Source organism: Heloderma suspectum, chromosome 1 (genome assembly GCF_057233095.1).
Source record: "Heloderma suspectum isolate Gila_16-S chromosome 1, 16-S_ref, whole genome shotgun sequence".
Taxonomy (NCBI): domain Eukaryota; kingdom Metazoa; phylum Chordata; class Lepidosauria; order Squamata; family Helodermatidae; genus Heloderma; species Heloderma suspectum.
In genome coordinates, this window is record NC_139458.1 from 338,430,685 (window position 1) to 338,450,683 (window position 19,999).

General features: G+C 40.1%; 1 protein-coding gene across 6 annotated transcripts in view; it reads right to left on the minus strand.

The window, feature by feature from the left end:
- Positions 1 to 7,664: 7,664 nt before the first annotated feature.
- The window catches only part of AHI1 (Abelson helper integration site 1), a 129,457-nt gene continuing 117,122 nt past the window's right edge, over positions 7,665 to 19,999 (minus strand). For 5 of the 6 annotated variants that reach the window (XM_084827604.1, XM_084827601.1, XM_084827605.1 and 2 more), the window contains exons 21-25: positions 19,934 to 19,999; positions 17,445 to 17,607; positions 15,539 to 15,636; positions 11,885 to 11,958; positions 7,665 to 11,412 (exon numbers count right to left, since the gene is read on the minus strand). In XM_084827604.1, the coding sequence (XP_084683730.1) occupies positions 11,208 to 11,412; positions 11,885 to 11,958; positions 15,539 to 15,636; positions 17,445 to 17,607; positions 19,934 to 19,999 (606 nt within the window). In that variant the 3' untranslated portion in view covers positions 7,665 to 11,207. Of the gene's footprint in view, positions 11,413 to 11,880; positions 11,959 to 15,538; positions 15,637 to 17,444; positions 17,608 to 19,933 lie in introns of those variants that run through there. The other variant, XM_084827607.1, reaches the window with a different exon arrangement.

Genomic DNA, 19,999 nt, shown 5'->3' on the forward strand with positions numbered 1-19,999 from the left:
TCATTCTGTGTACTTTTCAAATGTCACTTGCTCATTATGTCATATTACCAAACCACCATGAGGATTAACCCCCTGTTTCCCTCCCCTCATCTTTTATAAGCCTATTAAAGGCTTATGCATGTTGCTATAACTGAGCTATAGAAATCATTTTTAGAGGCTGATGTCATTCACAGTCATCACAGGCACAATTGTGTTGTGACAAGACAAGTTAGAGTAACTCATTACAAGAAAAGTAAGCCCTGAGACAAAATTAAAGCTCCTCTCGGTTGTTTAGGGAACAAATTGTTTTTAAAATTCTTGAGATGACATACCAAGTAGTTTACATGGATGGCTGATGACCTCCTGGTGAAATAAATGCATGAAGACAAATTATGCCATTGTATTTATAAGATCTAATGCAAATTGCCACTATTATGAAGATAAATATTTAAACACAGGTAATAAGTGTGTTTATCACCGCACCTTTCTTTTCTCCTGCTGTACCCAAAGCCATTTCACTTGTTCTGACTCATTCTGCTTCTTCAAATGCCTAAGCAGATAAAAATGGAGAGGCATGAAATCAAAACAAATAATTTGGGCATTTACTAAAATCCCTCGTTGCCCTACCTCCCCGTCTTGTTTGGGGAACACTTTGCTCCTCCTACCCCAGGTTTATAGCATACTATAAAGTGTTTTGATCAACATAGCCTGCTCTGTTAGAAATGGTTTTAGAATGGTGTATGCTGCCTCTGCAGAGACCGTGAACTAGAACTAGATACACTGGGTTTACTTTCAGACCTATTCTCCCCTTACCCTATAAAAATAAAATAATAAAAATGCTGCTAAGGTAATGAGCTTCATGAACAACTATTGCTTAAATGGTATACATTATTTTAAAGATCTGGAGTTGCAAAGTAAGCCTATTTGCTTGCATATTTCTAAAGCAGACTCAGCCTCTTGGTTCACTGTTGGGCAATGAGTATTTTGAACCTCACAATCCAGGCTTCCTGTGTCAGTCTTGATATAAGCATTGGAGATAAATAGCTATTTTGTTTAATATTTTCTCAGGATGTTGCTGAATAACCTGTTGTTTTTTAATCCATCAAGAACTGCAACTCCATTTTATCCAAGGAAACTGGAGAAATTCTAAACATTTAAGGCGCAATCCCCTGGCAGAGCCAGCATCAAGGGTGGGCATAGCTGGGCACCTGCCAAGGGCCCACACCCCAGCAAGGGCCCACTGAGGAGAGTCCCCTGGAGTTGCTTCTCTACACCATTGCAATCTGTTTGTTCACAGTGGTGGTGAAAAGTGGTGGTAAGAAGGAGCAGGAGATGCCACTGCCTACTTATTCACTAGCTCTCTGCCTGTCAAGCAAGCCCGTGGTAGCAATGAAGGGAAAGTAGATGAAGATCAATGGCAGCTAATGACAGTGGCAATGAGGAGGTAGACGTTCTGAGGGAGGGGCCCACTGGCTTGCCCAAGGGCCCTCAAAAACCTAGAGCTGGCATTGGCCTCTGGGAGGGCATCTCAAGGGCCACAGAGAGGGACACCCATAGGCAGAGAAGGGGGTCCATCCTCACAGCCCCCTCCATGTGGTGGCAGGAAGGCCCACCACTGTTGCTCTTCCACTGTTGTTACTCTGATGGTGGAGAGGGCAAAGAGGAGGTGTTCTGAGGGGATGCTGCGGGCAGGTCGGTGAGGCTTTTGATTCCTCCAACATGACCCCAGACTGGGGGGTGGGGGTGGGGGACACACTACACCAACCCTGGAACTGGCATAGTTTACTTCCCTCCCATTGGGAACAATGGGGGGGGGAACAGCTGTAAAAGGGCAAATGAAGAGGAAACATGCAGCCCCTCTCATGTCTGGCCCATCTGACAGGATATATCTTCTCCCATCCCCCACCCCGAATGGATTGCTCTGTAAAGTTTGTGGAAGTTCAGATAATTAGAAATGCTTTTCACAGAAAATGATATGGCGAAATGGCATAAATTGAAGATGAGGGTGACAGGCAATGGGTCAATGTGAAAGTCTGACTGAAACACACCTCGAAAAAAAATTATGCACTCCGCATCACATCTGGTTCTTCTCTCAAGGGGTTGGAGAACAGGGCTGTCCCTGCCATGTGTCAGGGTGAAGTAACCTGCTTCAGATGGCACCAAGAGGGAGAGATAGATGAAGGCAGGCAGGAACTGATGTCTGAATGGGGGCAGCAAGCAACCCTTTTTCAATTCTAGCAGTGGGCGTGGGGTGCCATTTCGTTTCCAGCAAAATGTCTTGTCCAGCACTGTGGGAGAAGCAGTGTGGCAAAGTGGTTTTTACATTTTGGTTCTTGTCCCCCACTGGCCACATTTGGTTAGGCTTACCTGTATTTTATGTGACTACAGAGTTTCAAACATCTATATAGCAGCAAGTCTGTCGCAAGTGAATTGGGTGTTTCAGTTTGCCAGACCTGTCATAATAAATTAATTACAGGATGTTGCAGAAATGGCTGTGTTCCAGCAGCATCTTGCACAGTTTAATATAGCCCCGTTTCCCCATTTCATTGTATTTGTGGTTAGATAAATCCTCAGAAAATTTACAGCTGCTGCAGCTAACTTTTTGTTCTCTCAGCCCATGTAACTATAGATGTGTAACTAAAAATTGATTTTTTTTCATGCATTCATGTATGTCTTTACTGGTAAGAGGCATTGTTCCATTAAAAGAAGAACTTGCAGGCTTAAAAAAAAAAAAAAGGTATTGGCAACAAGGCAATGAAAAGGGAATTGGTCAACCACCTAGACAATTACACTAAAAATGCCATTTTAGTTTAATATACTACCGTTATCTAAAGTTATTTGAAGCCAAAGAGCAAGAACATTCATCTTTTTGTAACAGATTGTAAAAAATATAGAATATTCACAGCATTCTGGATCAGAAGAATCCAATTTGGAAAGTATAGCCCAACCTGCTATGAGTAGGTGGCCTCAGCTAGCCTTTTATGGGCACACAGATACTTTCTAGCTCACGAGTGTATTCACAGCACACCACACTGCTAGACTGAAAAGAGAGGAAAAGATGACTCCTCTGAGTTACAAAGCAACAGCCAATTTAGTGCAACAAGTAACACAACCAGGGCTGGCTCCAGGTCTGAGGCAAAATACCCTCTTAGTGGGCTTACCTGGCAGTGGTGGTGGGCAGCAGTGGAAGTGCTCTGAGCAGCGCTGGGAGGCTGGGGTGCACTTTTAAAATTTCCCACAATGCTCCGTCGTGCTACGTTGGGGACATTGTGGGAAGTTAAAATAGCAGTTAGGCCCAGCCACTCAGTTCTGATTGGAGCACTGGGAAGATAAAATTTTAGAACAGGGGCCAGGTAGTGGTGGCCCCCACCAGGGCCTTGGGGCCCTAGCTGCTACCCAAGGATGCCAGATGCTCTATTCACAACAAGAATCTGCTAAGGCCCCATATAAAACTCTGGGGTTGTTTCCATTCACCTGTTCTCTCGTGCGGTAGCCTTTAAGCCAGGGGGAGCCATTTAGGGAGGGCAGTAACCCCTTGCATTTTAGATCACGTGATTCTTTCTTAGTAACCCCTTTATCTCTGGTCTTGTGACGGATCTTACCCAAAGAGTAACTGTTAACATGCCAATTGAACACATCCCTTTAAATATAAAGAAGCCACTTGATCCATATTGATAACATTTCAATCGTTAGGAGGGATAAATGAGAAAAAGGATCACAAGGAAGGTTCTGTTCTTTTTGCAGTTTAATCTTGAAATATTTGTCTGGCCTTTGAAGCTTGTTGCCACGGATATGCAATTGCTCTACTTTTAACTTGGACCCTCAGTTTTTGTCTTCAAGTTCATGGGTAGTAATCATCTCAAAATAATATGGAGATCTGGGTTTCCCATTCAAGACTAAGCCATGTCCAAAATACTTTGCATTGCTATGGGGGTAGCCCACAACAATATAGTGTTGCTGGGAAAATCCACCCCCCAACCCCGCTACTTTGAGGATTGCAGCTAAGCTCAGAAGGAACAGGGAAGCCTTAAAAGGGTGGTAGATTATGTTATAGTCCATGCAGATCAAAAGGTCTCAGTGCTACAAGTCTGTGAGCCTTGGCTTTGCTAGAACATTGGGTACTACAGGTCTAGGCTGGGCCAGGCCTGCTAACCCCTGATCAATGTCTCTCCTTTTCTCTATTTATTGCAGTATTTAAAATAAGTCAGCCAGCCACCTGCCCCCCTCCAATGACAAGTTATTCGTGATAAATCTATTAATCTAAACTTTGGAACCTTTATCCCAACGATTAGAATTTGTGATAAATCTATTAGCCTAAGCTTTGGCACTCTTTAACAAAATTGGAAATGCTCACTTAATATTAAGGTCATTCTCTGGTCTGATGGATGCAAAGACATTATTTGTAAAGGACAATGTGGTATTATTTTTAAAGTTCCAAACGACGAACCGAGAATCTGTAATTTTTAGAGAAGCAGCATACGGTGAATGGCAAGAAGTGCAGCATGTTGACGATTAAATGGTTTTACCTCAAGCAGAAAACAAGCGTGAAACTGCCGACCAGTTAAAAGGAAATTTTCCTAACTACTAAGCTGTAGTTTCTTGATACTATGCTCTTCTGTGACTACCCCCAGAGGCCATCCCACTGAGTCCTCAAGACCTGATCCTTGCTTCTCTGGACCATTCCACCTGGCATGGGATGGGGGAACCCTGCTTGACTGACAGACTCCAGCTACAAAGGTTGCTGCCCCTGGGGTTATTTTTCCTGCCGTTTTGGATTTCTAAAATTTATTTATCCTGCTTGACCTTAGTACAAATTATTATTGGATTGTTTAATCTTAGTGTATATTTATTAATGTGAGATGTTTCTATGTCTATGATTAAATCTTGTCATGATTTGTAACAGTTAGATATTTGGAAATGCTTCTATACTTTATTGTGTGCATTATGTTGATGTTACTGTAAGCCACTTTGAGCATGTTACCATGGAAGAGTGATATGCAAAGAAACCGATGATGCTACAGAGCTCATATTCTTTCAACGGTCCTTCTTTCTTTACATTTCATAGTTCATTTCTAAATGCATACTTTCATAACTGAAACCAAAGGAAGCTAGAATTGATGTGGCACATTCCCAAATTACTTTCTTCTATGCATTGTAAATGAAGTAGCTGAACTGGAAGTTAATGTTTTCTTGCCTGTTAATAACCAGCTACTACTTTTCTTTGGACTTACCATCTCTCAGATATATTTTGGTACCAATATGTTTAAAAGCCATTCTGTTTTGTAAATCATGTGCCCTAACATAAAAAAGTTATTTTTTAGACTATACAAAGTTTATTTAAAAAGGCTGATATCAGCTCTTACTAGCAGAAGCTATTTTTTTTAATCAGTCACTAAAATACAGGTTAAAATTTAAGAATTGTATCTGCTTACTTAAAAGCAATTGTCATTTTGAACAGTTGCCTACTGAACAGTTTCCTCTTCTATAACAAAACTCCAGTTGGTTACTTACTGCACCGCAAATCGTTCATAAATGGCATGGCCCCTGCTAAGGTAAGTTGTAGTTACTGCAGGGTTTGATTACAGCAATTCCATATATATTCGCAAAGGTTTCTTTAAAGAATATTCTATTTGTGTTTACAAAACAAGTTTTTTTTTGGCTTTATCCTCTTCCCGCCTTAGATTAAATATTTCCTATTCACCTTAGTAATTAGAGCAGAAAGATGTGGTGAATGCAGTGCCTCATTATCAAGTTTGTATCCCTGGTCTCTGCAGAATGGCTACCATGCCGGCTCTTTTTCATAGCTGTCTGCTTTTACTTGTATTGGACCATTGTTAACCCTAAATGATCCTGACATTCAATTCTTCCACAGACAATTGGGTCCAGCCGGCGGACTTTTAGTCTGCTAGTCAATGGAGACTCTCAATTGTCATGTTCCTCTACATTCTCATTAGCCCTTGTCTGATTGTGATCCATCCCCTTTTGCCTTTTGAATTAAGTGATGCTACAAGTACCCTGCTTCTGATCTGTGATGTCTGTTCCTTAAAATACTTTTAAGGCAATACCCAAATGCAACATGATGGTTGTGAGAGATGACGAGTTATGCTGTTCACTGTGCCTTTGCTAAAACATTTATACATGTTAAAATCAGCAGCTCTTAAGGGAAAAAAAACCCAGGCAGACTTTAAAAGTCACTTCAAGGGCATTTTTCCCCTTTTGATTGCTAGGATATAAATTAAGAGATTGAAAAAAGGGAGAAAATCAGGTCCTCTACTTAGCAGATTATGTTAAGCCTCCAAACCTTATTAATGTACATACAGCATACACTGGGAGCTGGGAGATCCTGGTTCTAGTCCCCACTTGGCCATGGAAGCTCACTGGGTGACTTTGGGCCAGTCACAGACTCTCAGCCCAACCTACCTCACAGGGTTGTTGTTGTGAGGATAAAACGGAGAGGAGGATAATGTAAGCCGCCTTGGGTTCCTTGCAAGAGGAAAAAAGGCGGGATATAAATGCAATAAATAAATAAATTACATTCACTAGGCTTTTGCACAGTTCGAGTATGCGTCAAAGGAACTCATGCTTTAGAACTTCCTTGTGTGCTATGCCCATATAATCTACCATACTTTATTCTGAATGTAGTTCTTTGACTCTAGCGAGGCCAGGAATTTTCAGAAAACTTCCACATTTAGTGACTAATCTTTCAGGCCAGAAGAATATTATCCAATAACAGTACATTCCTATGCATGTTTACTCAGAGGTAAGTCCTATTGTATTCAGTTGGGTTACTCCCAGGTAAGTGCGCGAACGATTGCAGCCTACATCACGCAATGCCAAGTTCATGTTTGTGAACTGGTTTTTGTAATTCCATTAGAAAGACATGTAAGTGTTTGCTTTGGAATATAACATTATTTCCTTTAATCAGAGCACTTTTTTAAAGCTGGGAGCCAGTGTGGTATAGTGGTGAGTGTGGTGGACTGGGAGCTGGGAGATCTGGGTTCCAGTCCCCACTCAGCCATGGAAGCTCACTGGGTGACTTTGGGCCAGTCACAGACTCTCAGCCCAACCCACCTCACAGGGTTGTTGTTGTGAGGATAAAATGGAGAGGGGGAGGATAATGTAAGCTGCTTTGGGTTCCTTGAAAGAGGAAAAAGTCGGGATATAAATGCAATAAACAATAAATAAATAAATAAACAAACAAACAAATTTTCAATAAATAAAGGAATTTAACATTATAAATGTTCCACATGGGATATGCAGTGGCAGCTAAGAATGTGACTGGCAGTGAAATAACACGTATGTGGGGATTCCCATTAATATACTTTAATAAGCCTTCTATTGTGAGAGGGGAGGATTTTGAGTGGCAGCCAGGAAATTATCCATGCTTGCAACATGCAAGTTCTATAGATAAGTATAAAGTTAATTTTGATAAAACACAAAGATTCCAATCTTATGAACTGCAGGACCATACCAAGACCATAAGGAGATAGTCACTTGCACTTCAGGCTTCAACAGAGGAGCTGAAACACAGTTGTGACAAAAGAGGGATTGTCAGATTCACTTCTATATACTAAATCTACTCAACCCCCCCGCCCCATCTCTCTCTCTCACTCACACACAATCTGTTGACAGAGTGATCCTTTGGAAAACATACTTCTGTGGTGAAAAATACTTTTATGCAGAAAAGAAATGAGCAGTCCTCCACATTCCCCAACAGAAGTCCCACATAGCTGTTTTTGAAAATGTATCTTCTCTTTGAAATGGTAATGGAGTTTTATTTAGAGTTTGTTGGCTAAATTTCTGGAAAGAACAGAAAAATGACAAAACAAGAGTTTTTGTAACATGCTAACATTTACTCATTTTTAGGTGAAAGAGTCTTATTATCAGGATTTTAATGCCCACTTTAAGCACTGAAAATTATTTACATGCTGTTTTGTTCAACACATTTCTGTACACTTAATGTAACAAAGTATGACAGATAGCTATTAATTCTGCACCTAAAGAATGCAAAGCAGTAGAAAAATCTAACTCCCATGAGTTGGGAGGAAGGATGAATGCAAATAAAACCCACACCTTTGTCATAATGACAATAGCAACAACACCATTTTTAGGAGTCTGTTTTCAGCTTCATAAATCTTCATGTTGGGTCTTTTATCTGATTTCTCTCCTTAATTGTTATTTGGAACAGTGCCTTACAAGAGACTGCAGCTCCCTCTCCGCTCTCAATTTGGAAAGTGTGGCAAAGCAGCTCTATTCAGCTTCAGAGCAGTGAACATAATTGGAGCCCCAGTTTGCAAGCATGAAAGGAGGTGCTGTGCCTTTGATTACACAGCTACCACATCACTATGGTGTTTATGTGAAGTGTTATTTCTAACTTCAGTGTCCACAATGTCAAATTAACAGTTTAACAATGCCTTCCAAACAAGCATCAAGATGTTGGCTTCTTCTTGGCTCGCCCCGATATGTAGCATGGTGCCATGTTTTGACTTGCTACTTTTAAATAATGAAGATGACCAGAGATTTTGTTTAAAGGGGTGAAAAAAAAGAAATGAAATGTGAACATCACCAAAAAGTAGCAGGTGGAATACTGACAGGGCAGAGGGCAAGAATATTAAGTAGGCAGAGGAGTGAGAAATGTGGCGTTCTTACAATGTAGTGAGGGAACAAGACATTAATTTCTATTATTTTACGATCATCTGGTATTCTAAAGAATGTATGTTACTTGTGTATAGAGGCATCTCAATACCAGGTATTTCTGGATGAAAGCAATTACCTAGACGTATTCCATTCTAGGTTCCAGACTAGCTTTGGGACTGAAACAGCCTTGGTTGTCCTGGTAATGGCCTACACTGGTCGGTGGATGGGAGAGTGCGATACTGTTAATTATCGTGGATCTCTCAGCACCTTTGTTGAGAGGTCCACCTCTCAACAGTGGCATCAAAAGGGACTGGGAATAAAATTGTATTAGATGGTCTGGGAGGACTGTTTTATGGCAGTTCTGGTCTGCCACTATTATGGAAGGTTGTTCCATAATAGTGGATCTGTTCCACCATGTGGCCTTTGGATTACACAGGGTGCTGCAGGGTTCCATCTTGTCCCCCACTATCAGTAGGGATTGACAGAAATAGCTGTGAGACTAGAGACCAGAATAAAAAAAGTGGACAGCTACACTGGTTATGTTCCCAATGCGTTTTGATGTAAGTCTTTATCAAGGGAAGGATTCTTGGTGACTTTCCTGGAGGAGTCTTCTTTGGTTAAGGACTGGAGAGGGAATCTGCGCTCCAAGGTCAGTTCCTGGGGGACTGACCTTCCCCCCTTCCGCGCTGCTTCGCAGGCAGCACGGAACAGCCCCGCACTCCAAAGAGGAGTGTGGAGCGGCCAAAATGGGGTGTTCCAGGGCGGGGAAGGCAGAAATGCTGGTATGACACATCCTATGTGTCATCTGGCAGCCTCCTCCCCCGCTCTGCCTTCCCGCGTCTACACAGCCAAAATCGGTTGTCTAGCCACAAATGCAGGGCAGGAGAAGCACGGAGGGAACAATCCCCTCCGTGCTTCTCTTGCCTTGCATTGGATAGGCGGTTGCCTCTGAGTTCGGAGGTGGCCGCCTATTCCCATTGGATTGCGCCCTAAGTGTATCAAGTATTGCTGATCACACAATACAAGGATGAAAGGTGCTGCTGTGTAACTGCAGCTCTACCTCTAATTTTCATCCTCTGATCCTAGGGAGGCTGTGGGAACTCTGAACCAGTGTCTGGGGACAATTCTGACCTGACAAACTGAACTTAATCCAGACAAGATGGAAGTGCTATTGACTGGGGATCTGACTGATCTGTATACAGGTGTTCTAATCCATTTTCTAGCTTTGGCTGGTTTGCTAACTACACCTTAGCTGGTGGAATCAGATCTGGTCTCAGTTACGCATGCCCGAGTTGTATCCAGACTGGGCTAGTGAAAAACACATTGTAAAAGTGTTGTTGTTTTTTTTTAAGGAAAAAGAAGTTTTATGCAGATAAATATGTTTACACATTTCTACGCCTGCTAAACACATGCAGGGATGATACTATAGTATTTGAAATTAATCCTTTGCATCTGGGTGTTATTTTGCACATCAGTGGTTGACATGGTTATTCTCACTTCTTTTTTTTTAATGGAATCAAATGCCATGACTACTAAAAAAAATGGTTTCTAATTTTATGTTATTTATTGCTTCAGAAAGGAAGGGGGCAGAATTTCCTAACACAGTATAAATAACCTGGACACCCACAGTCAACACATATACATGAGAGGATTATAAATAAAGCTACCGGAAATCATCATTAGTAAATCATTCACAACTTAATGCTCTTTAATTTAAAAACAGTTACACCTCAGCATAAACATACTACACAAAACATTACCCCACCCACATATTGATGTCAAACAGCTGCTAAAAAAAAAAAGTAGAATGAATTTCACAATGCTGCTTTCAGTGCAGCAAAACAGAATTTTGCAAAAACCTTTTGTATTAGTAATATATGAAAAGTTTTCATTTTAGAAATCAACATACAAAAAGTTACTGATTGCACCTCTTAGTTATGGTAGCTGCTATTTACTCATATAGAGATTCAGATTTATTATAATTTCTTCTCATTTGCAGATGCACAGCAGTATGTAAGATTGTAGTCCTAAGTATATATGTAGCCAGAAGAATAAAAGAGTGGCTAGGTCTTATTCCTTCAGAGTTGTCACAACTAAGCACAAAATGCTGTGCTACTTTATTTGTACCAAAGCCAGCAATGTCCCAATTAAGCTGCTTTCCTTTAATGTATAGAGTACAATCAACTTTAAAGGCAGTTGTGCTGCCTTTACCCATGATGGTACTCTACAGCTTTGAACAAAGTATTCTTAGACCACTTCATCTCAACAGACCCATCAAAACCCTGAATATTTTATTAGTTTAGATAGTAAGATGTTTCCAAGTACTTTCTACTGTCAAAAAATACTTAAGTCATGCTTGATGCTTTAACTCATTTTGAGTTTCAGTGGAACATTCAGTACATGTTCTTCCCCTTGGCTCCTCCGCCTCTCCTCTCCATGATAACTCTCTACTGGTTTGCAGTAATCTATGTATTTAACAATACTTCATGTTCTCAAAAAAGTGAGATCATCATTCCAGAACAAACAGTAATTCCATAGTTTTCCATACTACTTTTTATCCCTTAAATTAGCATCCAAGAACAAAACGGACCCTACACATTAGGAGAGTCCAGCTGGAACGCATCATTTGATGTTCCACTTGCGGTTTTTACGGCCCTTTTCTTCCTCTTCATCATGTTTTTCTTAGGTTTATCCTCAATATCGTTAGATGGAAAGTTGTCAAGTGTAATTACACCTGCCTTATATTCTTTTTCATCCATTTGTACGCCTTTCTTCTGTGTTTTCCTCTTTGTACCTCTATGAGGAAAGTAGGTAAAAGACTGAATTAGAGATTTATCAGCCTACAGCTGTTTACACTGGGTTTCCTTCCTTCCCAACAACTGGTTTCCATATATGTAGCTAAGGGCTGATACTGGGACACACCAATACAAGAGGAAGAAAACTATGTCTAAAGTTAACATGATCTTCAAAAGGAGTAGTCTGGAAGTGAATGCATACTTTGAACAAGGAGCCTATGACAATTTTCTGATTGCTCTCTCAGAAGAACCCCAAATAGGAACAGAATAGTTTTCAGATTTTCAAGGACAAATATAAAGCAGGGGTGTGGAATCTTTTTAAGCCAGTGGGCCTAATTCCAATCTAGGAAAGGGATGAGGGGATGCATTCCATCTGTGGGTATGGCCAAGGCAAAGTGAGTGTGACCAAATGCAGAGTAGGCAGGCCCCAAATGGGCTTATTCCTGGAACAAAACAAACCACTGATGGCTTACTGTGTGGCCAGGTAGTCTGTGTCATTCTCTGAAATAAATCTTTGGTCTCCTAATTTGCTGATGACGGCTGACATCTGCAAAAGGGAAAAACTGTAATCAGTAAGGGAGAAAGGGGAAAAAGGGAGAAAGAAAACGGGGTCAACATGTGTACAATGAAAAAGCCACGGGCTTCCTGAATGATGAGAGAATATACCTCGCTTCATATAGAAGATCTGTCACCCATGAAATTCTCACCATATGTGGTTAAAAAGGAGGAAACAGTTCCACAGCTTTAAAAACCCCTTGAAATGTTCAGGTGTGTTTAGAAAAAAACAAACACACGCAGAGCTATGAATCTATGCTTGAGTGAGTCTTCAATAAAGATTACATTTGTCTTCAAATGTTATTGACAATGGAATAGCAACATTTTTCATTATGAGGGGATAATAGTGAAAACCTAAAAATTGCTCTTGCTAGCACTGAATATTTAAAAATATTAGTTATATGTGGTATCAAAGTATTTTTAAAGGTAAATACATCTGTTTTCAGAAATTAGAGAACATACAAATTATCATACACCAACTACCAATTTCACTGCTATAAAAATTTTCTAAGAACTTATGGTATGATGAAACTCATTCAGACCTTACACATTCCATCTTAGTGCTATGATGTATATCAGTTATAGATCATGATTGCCTTAATCTATAACTAGATCTAGATTCTAGTTCTAGCTTTGGAACAAGACATCTGTCTGTATGAGCCTGCCTGAAAACTTTGCTCATATTCTGAGGCTCAGAAATATGGTGGGTGGGTAGCTAAGGCAGGGTTGTGGCGGGAAGGAGATCTGTAACAAGACAGTCTACTGTATCAATACCCTTGCCGGCTCAGTGTAACCAGGGCAGAAAAGTGGTGGTGTGTGTGTTTTTCTTTTTGTTTTGCACCGGTAATCAGTTGTTTCTCCCCTACTCCTATTGACCATAGCAGGAGGGAATTAATGCCAGCTCCAGGTTTGGCATAGTTTTGTGCCTAATCTGTGGGAGTGCCAGAGAAATGAAGGAAGTTTGGATCCTGCAGATCCAAGCACATCCTCAACATGCCTGCAGAACACCATTTTGGGCTCTACTGCTGGCAAGAACACTGTTGTCAGTTCATCTATGTACCGGGTGGGGATGGGGGCTCCAGGGAGTAACTAGCAACCTGCTGGCAGGCCTCCCTCTCTGTCAGTGGAGTGGTACTTGTGCCACTTCCTCTGCCTCCTCAACCAGCCTTGAGGTGTGTGGGGGAGACGAGACTTAGGATTGCTCCTTAAACTGTTTTATTATCCTGCTAGGATAATAACCCTATCCTTTTAGGGTTTTTGTAAAATTCTCTTTTTATCGTAAGCACTCTTAAACACGTTTGTTTAAAAGGTGAAGAATAGTTGCTGTATTTGAAACCAAAGTGAGACAACCTGCATGGTTTTAAACTACTTCATTCTACTAGTCCATATAGAGGAAAATGAGCAAGTATGATTAGTGAATCTAATGCTGGACATAGATGATATGGGTTCATATCTAGTAGGAAAGCATCAAGGTACGATATGTATGCAGTATGCAAAATGTTCACTTTTACTTCGCATTTTCTGAAGTGGGATAGCAAGGATGTTCTGGACCGATACAACTGCAAAATGATTCCTCTCACCTGTTTGTTAGAAGAAAGGCTTCCTATCATATAAAATATATAGGACCATTTTAGAAAGTAATGGCAAAACAGCTGCCCACACTATGTATCAAAACTGCTATTACTTTCTGAAACACCCTCACGTTATATATATTCAGTCTACAATCCAGAGAGAGCCCCTTTAGGTGTACCCAAGGGACCTGAATGTGTTTGTTTTTTCTTAAACAGCAGCTTCTCTCATGTGATATTAAAACTACTTCATAAACTCCTCCAGGTTTCAAAAACACCCCCACGTTTCAAAATGCCCCTAACTGGTCATATGGTGCAGAGGTGGGGTAGCTGTTAAATTCCAAAACTGCTGCTGGGCATGTGGAATTTGTTATGATGTTCTATGGATTGTGGCCGCAACACTGCATTTATAGCCATGTTCATGTTTAGCCATGTTAGCAATCCAGTCTGGCCATTATAAAATAAAATGCTACATATTTGATTGAAGTTACACTCAGAAGTCAGGTAGCATCTGATATTCTCTGCTAGCACTTTTTGGGTGGGGTGGGGGATATAGGACTGCTAATTAGTGCAAAACTTAAATGCAGACACACACACATCAAGAAAAATTAAAACATTCTAAATGCAACTGTACTGGCACAAACAAAATAAATGAGTGAGCAAATGGTGGGCATACTTATCCTTTTTCATCTTATAGACTGGCTACAATCATTGAGGTTGTACCAGTTAAGACTATTCCAGTTTGGTCCAGCATGAGAGATCTGCTCAGTTTCTAACTGCCATTTGGAGGTGAGCTGACTGAAGTATGTGTGATTACACAGCTGTGATTTTATTATGATACTGTATTTTTAACTTATATATGACACCTTGAATGATGCATAGTCATCGGAAAGGTTGGGTAAAAATGTTCTAATAAATAAAATAATGTCACCACCCCAATCCAGAGACCCATGTACTTTGCTCCTAGAATGGGAAACTCCATGGCATGATGCCAGCCAGAGGGGGCAGGGATGGAAAGGCTTTCTTCCCTCAATATATGGGAGTGCCATGGCTGGGCCAGAAGCCCCAGTTATGTCTCACCAAAACTCCAGCTCTCCATTGCACCACCTGGGAATCCACCCCTCAATTTATGGTGGGAGAATTCACTCGGATGATTACATACTTCTACATGGAGGTGTCCTTCCTGCCCTCAATTTATTTAAATGCAGGAAACTATCTGGGTTCAAGGGAATGTGCACTGAGGGCCAAACTATACATGATGTTAATTGCTTGAATGCAATTAATGTGCATGTTTTTGTTATGTAATTAGCACTTGAAGAGAAGTCTGAGCAGCCTCAGGATGACAGGTTGTAGGATGGAGAAGTTCAAGTTCAAATTAGTGTAAGATTCTATAGAAGTAAAAGTATTCCTTAGTTTGCAATCCACAGACCCCTTTCTTTCTTTGGTAGGTTTATATCCCTTTCTATCCCATGGGCTGAGTTGGGTTAAAGCAGTTTTTCCAAACACAAATATTTCTGTCCACAAGTGGCTCACGAGCCTCTCTGTGTGCATAGGGGCTTCCTCGTGTCCCACAATACACAGGGCACTCTCTGCATAGTCATCTGGACTGTAACCACATGTATTACTGGCCAACATAACAAACCTTTGTGAAGCTGAAATCAGAGAGAAAATAAATCATCTATCTCAGTCTTCATTTTATTACCATTTTTGACATGTTTACTGAATAATAAAGCCACATAATTTGTAACAATAATTTTATCTCAGTTAAACTTCATCTCTCCCTTTCTGCCATATTAAATTTTTCCCAATATATACGGAGTGTATTTTGTGGATATAGTAACCCCCAGGCTTGCACTGCCTGAGAATGGCTGAACCCAAGCAAATCCATGCATTAAAATTAACATCTGCTGGAAGCACTTGGCAATTAAACTTTTACCACAAGAAATGGAAAATGCCATCCATCTTGCATACGTATGGCACATGCCCTTCCTCCCAGATAGTTACCCCAGGTATTGTTGGTGATGCTGCTTCCGCCCGGTCAATGGATAGAAGAGGAGCAGAATCTTCTGCTAATCCTGGAGACAGCTGTTCTTCATATTGTGCTGAAAATGAATCATGTCACTGAACAAGAAAGCTTAAACAGCACTCAAGAGATCACCTAATTCAATTCATAATATTCTTGGGTCTGTTCCTCCACTGCCTGCTTCAGTACATTTTTAAAGATATTACTCAATATATCCATTTCAGTATTGATTTTTGTAGCACTCCAAGGGCTGTTGCATATATACAGAAAGAAGGGTCTATCATCTCTCCACACATCTATATGATTCTAACATTTGAAAGGGACACTGCAAAATATGGAGAAACACGTAGCCAACTACTGACTCTCAGTCTCAGCTGTGTGCTCACCACATGTTTTCAGATACATGCCTCCTTTAAAGGGTTCATCACATGGGCTATTAGACATTTAGAGGTGTATGAACAGCACTTACTAGAAATAATTCATAGATGGACATTTCCTAGATGGACTTTTGCATAGGGTGCCCTCTGGTGTGGCAACTAGTTCTAACATCATCAGTGGGTACAGTTCTTAGTGATTAATAATATGAGGACTTTGCAAGAGAAGAGACATCACCCGATCTATAGGGATTGTGCTGAGACAGTCATGTCTGTATTGCATTTGTGCTTAACTTGCTCCCTCACATTTGACGGAGAAAGTTGATAAGAAAATCAGTAAATTCCATTTACAGCAGCCACACTTAAAGCAGATCAACACCTTGGACAAAGATGGAAATCATACAATTCCTGACCACAACACAGAAGGCCTACCCTTCCAGATATTCAGTGTTATGGAGAACTGTTATTGTGGTTATTTTTGCTAATTGCGCAAATAATCAATCAGGTTAAAACATTTTTTACAAGAAAACAGGAGAATTGAGCTCTTCTCTCCAGGTAAAACAGTATAAACAATGATGACAAAGACTCTTGATGCTGCCAACTTTAAAGCTGTTTCTTAGCATTATTTTCTTACAGTAGAGATTCACTGATCACCATTTGCATTTTAAACTGGACACTCTGTTTCCCGTTCTTTCAAGCAATGTTTTACTCCTTACGAGTACAGAGAGACTTGAAGGTGTATGGATAAACTCTTCAAAGATAGCAGAGGCTAAATAGGATTTTTAGTGACTGGGGGCAGGGCTTTGTGGCCGGCATAGTTTTTTGCTCCTCCCCTTGATTATAAAGGCAGAATATTAAAGACACATAGCAGCACACACACATACAATTGCTTAATTTAAAAATCATATGAGTTTTAGCTAATGAATCTATTGATTTAAATTTAGATAAATATGCATACAAGAAAACTATATTTATGAAGCAAGAAGCATGCTTTCTTTGTTTTTAGATAATGCATTTTGTAGCAAGCATAATCTTAGAAAAGACATTTCTTCCTATGTGAGAGAAAAGAGGGGAATGCCTCTTCAGGTGGTGCTTGATATTTCTGATTTTTTTAAAAGTAAGCAGAGTATACATCCTGTCCTCAGTTTTCAGACAATACAAATACTCAGTGGAGTGCATGCTTTGAATGAGCAGCTTTGATCCCCAACATCTCCAGTTAAAAGATTGAGGTCAGCAAGGCTGGGAAACCTTTTGCCTTGAAACCCTGGAAAGCTGCTGTCAGCCAGAACAGACAATGCTAGGTTAGAGTAAATAATGTAAGGCAGTTATATCTTGTTTCTTGGTCAATATGACGCATTCTCATGCTATTTACACATTTACACTTACTTTAATGATTATGATATATACCATGTGTGCTGCACACACAAACACATTTAGGCACAGAATGGCTTATCTTTGATAATCAGTTAAGCCCCCACAGGCATAACATAGCAAGAAGAAGCATTATACGTACTTTCACCAACCACATAATTGGCTGGAAAATAGCCTTGCTGTCCATTCACCAGGCTGCCAAACCACCAGTTATCATTATCTTTGTATAACACTTGGATAATGTCACTGCAGTGGATGGTTAGCTCATCTGATCGATGCGCAGTGTAGTCATAAAGAGCCACTACCTAAAAGAGAGATAAGACCACCACAGCTTTATCACAACTGTACCACAGAGAGAAAAGGCCAACATTCACTTCCTCTAATAGAAATGTTGCTGTAACCAAAGCTACACTTGGGTGAAAGCTGAGGCTGTCTCAGGTTTTGGGGCTGGTGGGAACACAGCAGGAGAAGCAAGATAAAGGGGTTGTGGGATTCTAGAAAGGGTTAAGAACATTCAAAGGCACCAAGATTAGCTTAAAAAAACAACAACAGCAGCTGTTAGTTTTATAAGCAAATAAAGTTTGATACATTTACTTTCTTAGAATTCTTATACCACTTTTAGAGTTTACATTATTTGTCAGCTTGTCTGTATGGAGGTACATACAGAACAAAAAAGAACATACTAGAAGGAAAATCTTATAGAGCATTTGGACCACTCAGTTTTGATGACTCATCTGCATTAATGACACAAAGTGGGGCTGAGGTGGGGGACAACTGCCCCACCCCGCACAAGTAGTTCACCTCCCCCTCCCCATTTCTGGACTCCTGAGGTTTCTTGAATAAAGACATTTTTCACAGACAAATTTTAACTGAACTGGGAATGAAAATAAGGCTGCAATTCTAAGCATGCTTACTTGAAACTTAACATTGTTAAAATCAATAGGCCTTACTTCAGAGAATGTATGTTTAGCATGGGAGTATTAATGTAAAAAATATTGTTATTGCTCTTCCAGAAATCTAATGTGGGACAAAGCTTCCTGAAATGTACTTTGTCCCTTCTGTCTTTGCCCATTTTTTTTTCTGGTTCCACCACTGTCCTGTGTGTTGCCAGGATTCTGGGAGGTGTTCACACTGACCACTGAGTATTTCCGCTATCTAGCATAACTGAAAATCCACATTTATTTATGTAACTTCTTGGTGTCATGGTAATAATAGGCTCCTTTGTGCAAAGTGGATAACTTCACTTATGGTACAACGTAAAGCAAACACTATGCAATGGTTCCTTGCGTGTAGCTGGAGAAAGGCAAAATGACCCGGTTCTCATTTCACAGCAGCAATTCCTGGGTTTTTTAACCCAGGAATTGCAAGCATTTCCACTTTTAATTAACGCCCCAGGAGTGCCCCATTCCTGGGTGGTTTCATGACATGCAAACCCAGAAACTCTGGGTTGTTTATGGATTAAACAACTCAGAGTTAACCCAAAAATAAACCTGGGCTGTTAGTGAAATGCAGAAATGACCTGCGCCCTGCTCATACCTGCAATTCCTGCGTTAAACGGCTTAGGAACTGCTGCCATGACATGCAACCTTGCTCAATACCTTTTGCTTATTCACAGCTTTTGGCCTCTATACAGATCATCTGTATTGTTGTAAAAATAAACTACACAGCAAAGATCGATGAAGATGGAACCGACATGATAATAGTCACGTAAGGCCTATTTTAAATAATGTCACCTAATCACTATATCAAATGTTAAGAACTCTTGGGTGGTAACCACAATACCTAAGGGCACTTAACGTTAAATTGAAAATCAATTTGAATAAATATTCAACAGAATGCATAGGGCATGTTATATATGTTGTCTTTATCCACAGGGCCTTTAAAAATCTTATTACCATTACTGGTAGAATATAATGCTTTGCATCGGTTTACTATTTAAAAAAACAGAATCCAAAAGTTCAGTGACAAGAAATATTTGCTTGTTTGCTCACTTCATGAATGGCTGGTGATATCCAATGATTTTTGCTCCATTCAGGGAAGACATCTTTCTGTGAGCACAACTCTCCTTCTGTACACACAGTGTAAACATTGGATACCACCCAATGTAATTGATATAGAAGAAATAATTTAGCAGGATACAACACTGTTTTCATAATTCTATTAGATTATACAATTGATGATAATCTGGTAAACTTTATTTTAAATAATGCCACTTAACCCAGTGTTAAAAGTGTTAGGAACTGTTGGGTGATGCTTTAGCTCATGATGAAGCATTGCTAGAAATATTCATTACTGAAGTGAAACCATAGAAATCTCTTGCAATTTGGCTAGATTCCAGAATCTTATTAAATACTGGAAGACCTCCGATTAATCCTAGGACCAACTTTATGCACTGCATTTTTCAAGAGTGCTTAAAAACTTGCTATTTTTCTTAGGATTTGAAATAAAGACCAAAAAAATTGAAGAAACTTGTATCTTGGCTTTGGATTACTTTTGATATATTTGGAGCTGATATGTTCCTAAAACTAGTAGCAAAGAATGTAAGGTCACTTAAGAATTAATTATAAGCTAAACTACTGTAAAAGAAACACACACTAGAACAACAAGATTTAACAACTGTACAGCACTTACTGTTTCTCGACAGGGAATTGAACTAGTGTCTCCTTTGGTATATGATGCAGCTGTAAACTCAGCATT